This window comes from Pan paniscus, chromosome 19 (genome assembly GCF_029289425.2).
Source record: "Pan paniscus chromosome 19, NHGRI_mPanPan1-v2.0_pri, whole genome shotgun sequence".
Classification (NCBI taxonomy): domain Eukaryota; kingdom Metazoa; phylum Chordata; class Mammalia; order Primates; family Hominidae; genus Pan; species Pan paniscus.
Genome location: NC_073268.2, coordinates 8799150 through 8805939, shown reverse-complemented (window position 1 = coordinate 8805939; position 6790 = coordinate 8799150). Strand labels below are relative to the sequence as shown.

Below are 6790 nucleotides of genomic sequence, written 5' to 3'. Positions count from 1 at the left end.
AGGGTGTGAGGTCTTTGGGGCCAGCTTTGAGCTGGCAAGGCTAAATTATAGGAAGAAGGCAGCGACGTGGGCAGAGACCAGATGTGGGAGGACTTCCTGCATCAGGCCAAGGAGTCTGGACTCCACCCTGTACACGACGGGAGGCAAGAAAGGGCTTGGCACAAACACATGGCACATTTGTGGTTAAGAAACATCTTCCTTGCTTCCTTGTAGCCTTGAGGAATGAATTAAGGGGCTGGAAAATTGGGAGCAGGATGGCCTGTGCCCATGGTTCAGGTGAGAGCCGGGTGGGTGGCAGGGGCTACGGAGAAGGTGGCTGAGTTTAGCTCCAGTCCCCAAAAGGTGCTGTGGGGAGGAAGAATTTCCAGCTGCCAAGTCAGCCTCTTAGATCAATTTCTTTTTTTTCTTTCTTTCTTTTATTTATTTATTTTTTTGAGACGGAGTCTCACTCTTGTCGCCCAGGCTGGAGTGCAGTGGTGTGATCTCGGCTCGCTGCAACCTCTGCCTCCCAGGTTCAAGCAATTCTGTTGCCTCAGCCTCCCGAGTAGCTGGGATTACAGGCGTCTGCCACCACACCCGGCTAATTTTTGTATTTTTGTAGAGACACGGTTTCCCCATGTTGGCCAGGCTGGTCTCGAACTCCTGACCTCAGGTGATCCGCCCGCCTCGGCCTCCCAAAGTGCTGGGATTACAGGCGTGAGCCACCGCGCCCGACCTCTTAGATCAATTTCTTCATGCTTAAAATGAAGGAAACGTGAATCATTGATAAGGTGTCCCCTCTTTAAGAAAGCACGAGATGGTTTATCAGGGCCTCTCTTTGCAGGCAGTGGGGCCTCATCCACAACCCTGGAAAAGAACTGGAAAGCCTTGCTCAGCCAGGTGCGGAGGGCAGGGCCACGTGGGACCCCCGTCTCCAGGCCCCCTCTCCAGCTCCCGTTTCTTTCTTTCTTTTTTTTTTGAGATGGAGTTTCGCTCTTGTTGTCTAGGCTGGAGTGCAATGGCGCAATCTCGGCTCACTGCAACCTCCGCCTCCCAGGTTCAAGCGATTCTCCTGCCTCAGCCTCCCGAGTAGCTGGGATTACAGCCATGTGCCACCACGCCCGGCTAATTTTGTATTTTTAGTACAGACGCGGTTTCTCCATGTTGGTCAGGCTGGTCTCGAACTCTGGACCTCAGGTGATCCGCCCACCTCGGCCTCCCAAAGTGCTGGGATTACAGGCGTGGGCCACCGCGCCCGGCCCAGCTCACATTTCTTGTCCTCCCCAGGGGAAGTGTCTGAGGCCGCAAAGAGGAGATGGAGTGGGGGGGTCTTCGTAGACACCCACGCGGACCCTCGGCCAGGCCGCGGCCCCTGCAGCCACGGTTGGACTCAGTTCCCCGGGAGTCCAGCTTTGAGGTCCCGGGCGCCTCTAGCAGAGCCGCTTGGCTCAGTCATCCTTGAGTGTTTTTCCCGGAAAAGCTTCAGTGAGAAGAGGAGAGAAGCTTACAGGGGCCGACAGAACCCCGAAGCGTTACCCCCAGATTTGGACTAAACTGCTCCGTGATCTTCGTCACGTGAGTTTAAGGCACGATCGCGCCACTGTGCTCCAGCCTGGGCGACAGAGCGAGACCTGGCCTCAAAAAAGGAAAATCAATCAATCAATCAATCAATCCATCCATCCATCCATCCATCAATCCCGGCGCAGGGCGACCCCGCGGGTCCGCAGTGACACCAGCCACGCCGCCTTCAGCCCCCACGTCTTCCCCCGGCCCGGCAGGAGGGTGTCCGGGGCCCCGCGCTCGGGTGCAGGGAGCGGGGCCGACAGGGGAGCGGGGCGGGCGGGGTCCGGGGCCGGGAGCGCGCGGCGGGCGGGGAAGGCTCGAGTCCAGGCCCCGCAGCTCCCGCCCTCCCCAGGCGGCTCCGCGGCCCGAGCTGGCTGTGGGATGCCCGGGGCGGGTTCTCATCCCCCGGGCGCCCGCCCCCGCCACGAGGAGCCGCTGACGTCAGGGAGGCGAAACCCAGGAGGAGAAGAAAAGAGGAAGAAGACGGGGAAGAGGCGCGAGGGCGGAAGGGGACACTTGATTTTTCCTCTGGTCTCTTCCGGGGCCGCGGGGAAGGGTCGGCGCGGACGGAGCTCGGGGCATGTGGGACCCCCGCGCGTTCCAGCGGCGCTGGCGGGCCGAGTTCCCCGGGGCGGAGGCGCCGGTCCCGAGGCTGGAGTCGGTGCGGGACGCGGAGCGGGAGCTGGAGCGCTGCAGACTCAACCTGGAGCGGCTGCAACAGGTGCTGGCGGAGGAGCAGCTCAAAGCCTCGCTCCTGCAGGCCGCGTTGGCCGGGGGCGGCGGCGGAGACTCCGGGGACCCCGGGCGCCCCGACCCCGAGGCTGAGTCTCCCCGCGGGGACCCCGGGCGCCCCGACCCCGAGGCTGAGTCTCCCCGCGGGGACCCCGGGCGCCCCGACCCCGAGGCTGAGTCTCCCCGCGGGGACCCCGGGCGCCCCGACCCCGAGGCTGAGTCTCCCCGCGGGGACCCCGGGCGCCGCGACCCCGAGGCTGAGTCTCCCCGCGGGGACCCCGGGCGCCCCGACCCCGAGGCTGAGTCTCCCCGCGGGGACCCCGGGCGCCCCGACCCCGAGGCTGAGTCTCCCCGCGGGGACCCCGGGCGCCCCGACCCCGAGGCTGAGTCTCCCCGCGGGGACCTGCCCGCCGGGCCCGGGGCGGCCGGAGAAGCGGGCGGGGGAAGGAGCTGGGCCGACGCCGTCCACCAGCAGCTCCTGCAGCCCCAGCTGCGGTTCCGGGCCCGGGAGGACGACGCGCCCCTCGGGGACCCCCAGGCGGCTCCCGGCACGGACGAGGGGGGCGACGGCAGCGACCACGACTTCGAGATGGTGGATTTCAACGAGAAGTTCATCCTCAGCCACTGGCTGGTGGCCCCTTGCCGGTTCGGGACCCGCGAGCAGGCGCAGAGGCCGGGGCGGGCGTGCAGCCCCCACCGCTGGATGCACCTGATCCCCGGGGGGCGGCGGCCGCAGCGGGGGACCCGCGACCTGGAGCAGCGGGAGGCCGAGGCCAAGGACCGCCCGGGCTCGCCCCTCGCCGCGGCGGAGACCCCCAGGCGCGAGCACCTGCCCCCGTGGAGGCGCCACAGGTTCCTGCGGGTGCCCGAGCGGGACTCGCCCGGCCACAGCTCGCCGGAGAGAGACAGCGACGGCAGCCGGCACAGCTCCGACCGCGAGGAAGACTTCTCCGCAGGTGGGCGCCCCCCCCCCAGACCCCGCTCGACCCCGCCGCGCGCCCCCCACCCCGGGCTGCTGGGACCCCTTCCCGGCCGACTCCGCGGCCCTGTTTAACCTCGAGCTCGGGGCCGGGGAGCGGGCGGGAAGGAGGGTGAGCTGCGCCTGTGTACCCCAAAGCCACCTGTGGAACTTAGAAAACACGTGCAAAGCGACGTTAAGCTCGGGCGACTCTATGAAAATGAACTTGCGGCGGCGGCAGGGCTGGCGGAACGGGGCGTGTGGCCGGCGCGTGGGAGGAGCCCAGGCCGTTGTGCTCTGTGGCCCTGACATCCCTCAGCCCCTCCCTCCGGCCTGGCCCCCGCCAGATTCCTTGGCACCACCGGGTGCTGTCACCCTTCTGTCTGTCACCCCTCTCTGCACACACCCCAGGGGCTTCCCATTTCCCGGAAATTCCCGATCCTTCTGAGCTCCCCTTTCCTAACCGTGGAAGGCCGAACCTTCCACTCCGTTTTCTGAACTTAGTCTCCTCTTCTCCAGGCTGCTCTGTGTGTTGGGGCCACGTGCAAACTTCAGGGAAGGGCCACGGCCCTCACCAGCCCCCTCTGCGGACTCGTTTTCTTCCTAGAAGGCGGCGCCCGGCCTCTTGGCTTTCTAGGAGTCTGGGAGCAAGAGGGGAAGGGGAGGCTTAGGCCCATCTCGTTTTCCAGCTGGCCTGGTGCCCAGAGACCATGTCTAGTCCAGCGTCTTCACTGGATAAAAGAGGAAACTGAAGCTCAGAAAGATTAAGTGCTCGTTGGGGTGAGCTGAGACCTTCACCGGGTCTCCTGTCATCTCTCTCCCCTCGCATCTGCTCTCTTTTCTGAGGACAGGGCCTGGTCTTAGTCATCTTTGAACCCCCTTCTGGTGGTATGGACGGTGCTTTGCAGCAGTCAAAGCTCAACGAATAATGGCTGAATAAATGATTGCTTGGAATTGAGCGTCCACCGAGCTCTTTCTAGGTCAGGGAGTGGGAATGGGGCTAAGGAGGAGAGGTCAGGTGGGGATGGGGGTGGCGTGGGAGCCCTTTGCTGTGTCTGTGAACTGTCACGGTCTCCTCAGCCACGCGGAAAGCAGCACACTGGTGGTGTCCGGTTGGGTCAAGCTGCAAGCAGGAATTTAAGATACCTTCCTGCTCAGTGAAGGAGGAAAAAAAATCATTGATGCTGGGATTGTTCCAAAATCTCCATTATTAGATTTTATCTGGATGAGTTTGCATTTGAATGAAAAACTGTCCACTTTGCTAAAAGCACAGTTGGAAGGTCCATCAAGTCATCTGTTTTGATCAATTACACTTATTCATTAGCAAAGATTGACTGTGTTTCCCACAGGCAATGCTCTTGCCGCACATGCTGGTAACATTTTTATATGTCTCTTTAACTTAAGGGAAGAGCCTGAAGATTTCACCCTAGTGCCAAGTTCCAAATGCCCTTGGTGGAGGCTACCCAACTGGCCCCAGCTGCTTCAGAGCTGGCTGCAATCTTGTCTCCCCCCAGACCCACATCCATCACCCTCCCCGGGGTGCCCAGCACACTAGACTTTTCCCAGGGAGTGATTTTTATTTCTGTGAGTCGTCGCCTGTCTCTCTTAGGACACTCTAGCACATAGGGCACCTTGATGCACGTTAGAAATCGGCGCTGCCCCTGGGAATTGCAAAAGATGCTCCCCTCTGGGTGGACCAATGATAACAAGAGTCACCTTCCTCAGGACTACAGACGTGAGCCGGGGCACGTGTCTGGCACTCATGGCTTTGGCTAGTGATGCCTGGGCTAGATTTCAGGCGCCATTCCAGCCCCCTCTGCAGGGCAAGCTCCTGTGGCACACTGCACAGCTACATGTTCGGGTTCTGCCTCTGTCTCCAAAGCCTCCTCAGTGAGGAAGTGAGTGGGGGGTGGACTTGCACGTGGTTACATGCATGCACACATAAATGCATAGCAGCACATGTATACACATGGTACACTGCCACATACATGCATGCACACATATACACACATACCTGCACGCGTATACACATGGTACACGGTCACATGCATGCACACGCATACACGCACAGCAGCACATGTATATACATGACACACTGCCACATACATGCATGCACACACACCTGCACATGTAAACACATGGCATACTGTCACATACATACATGCACACATTCACACCTTCACATGTACATGCATGCACACACACCTGCATATGTACATGTGCACAGTGCCACATAAGTGCATGCACACACATACCTGCACACCTGCACACGTATGTACATGGCACACTGTCACATACATGCATGCACACACATGCACACCTACACGTATACACATGGCACAGTGCTACATAACATGCATGCACACACATACACACCTGCACACGTATATACATGGCACACTGCCACATGCATACACAGACACCTGCACATGTACATACATGTGCACACTGCCACATACATGTGTGCACACACAATCTAGGAGAAAGAGCCCTCAAGCATACAGGGAGGCATTGGATTGGAGCGATTAAGGGAAGGCGTTTTCGCACTGTGGGTAACAGCTCATTGAAATTAGTGCAGTTGGCAACAGAAGCACCTGGGAGGTCTTCCTTGGCCACCCTTGTCCTTTGTTGCTTCATTTTTCTCTACAGCATTCCCCAAATTACCACCGTGGATGCTGCAATTTTGCATGTGGGTCTTATTCACTGTCTCCCTCCAGTCAAACGCAAGCTCCAGGCGGGCAGGGGTTTTTCTCTCTCAAGATGAGTGCATTGGACACGGCGAGTATTATTCTGTTTTTGGACTCCGTTTCGATTCTATGCGGACGCGTATGTGTACACTGGGAGCTGATGTAGAATGTATTTCTTGCTGTGAGATGAACAAAAAGGTTTGAAAACACGGAATTAAACCATGTTTCTGAAGCTAGACTGCCTGTGTGACATTGGGAGAAGTTATTTGACTTTTCTGAGCCTGAGTCCCCTCATCTGTAAAATGAGGCTAATAAGCACCTCTTCTCTCCTGTTGTTGATATGAGAAATAAATGGATCATATTTCTAAAGCGTTTTGGACGGGTCCTGGCACGTAGGAAGCACCCATAAGTGTTAATTAACCACTACTACAGGTCATTTTTCTTTGAGTTGTTTCTTTTTTCTTTTTCTTTTTTGTTGAGACAGAGTCCCGCTCTGTCACCTAGACTTGAGTGCAGTGGCGTCATCTCGGGTCACTGCCACTCCTGCCTCCTGGGTTCAAGTGATTCTCCTGCCTCAGCCTCCTGAGTAGCTGGGATGACAAGAGTGTGCCACTACGCCTGGCTAATTTTTGTATTTTAGATGAGACGGGGTTTCACCATATTGGCCGGGCTGGTCTTGAACTCCTGACCTCAGGTGATCCGCCTGTCTCGGCCTCCCAAAGTGCTGGGATTACAGGCCTGAGCCACTGTGCCCAGCCGAGTTGCTTCCTCAGAGCTTCCCACTCCCCAGTCATTCTGGATCGCAGATGGTTTGGTTTTCCGTGGTGCATGTGGCTGGTACAATGGCTTACACCTGTAATTCCAGCACTTT

At 58.8% G+C, this 6790-nt stretch overlaps 1 protein-coding gene across 1 annotated transcript; it reads left to right on the top strand.

Moving 5' to 3' along the window:
- The first annotated feature begins 25 nt into the window (after window positions 1-25).
- On the top strand, window positions 26-6153 carry LOC130540437 (breakpoint cluster region protein-like). Its single transcript, XM_034941217.4, has 2 exons — window positions 26-3230; window positions 3752-6153. Exons 1-2 carry the CDS (start codon window positions 2123-2125, stop codon window positions 3901-3903), a joined length of 1260 nt encoding a protein of 419 aa, XP_034797108.3. The 5' UTR covers window positions 26-2122; the 3' UTR covers window positions 3904-6153.
- Window positions 6154-6790: the final 637 nt, after the last annotated feature.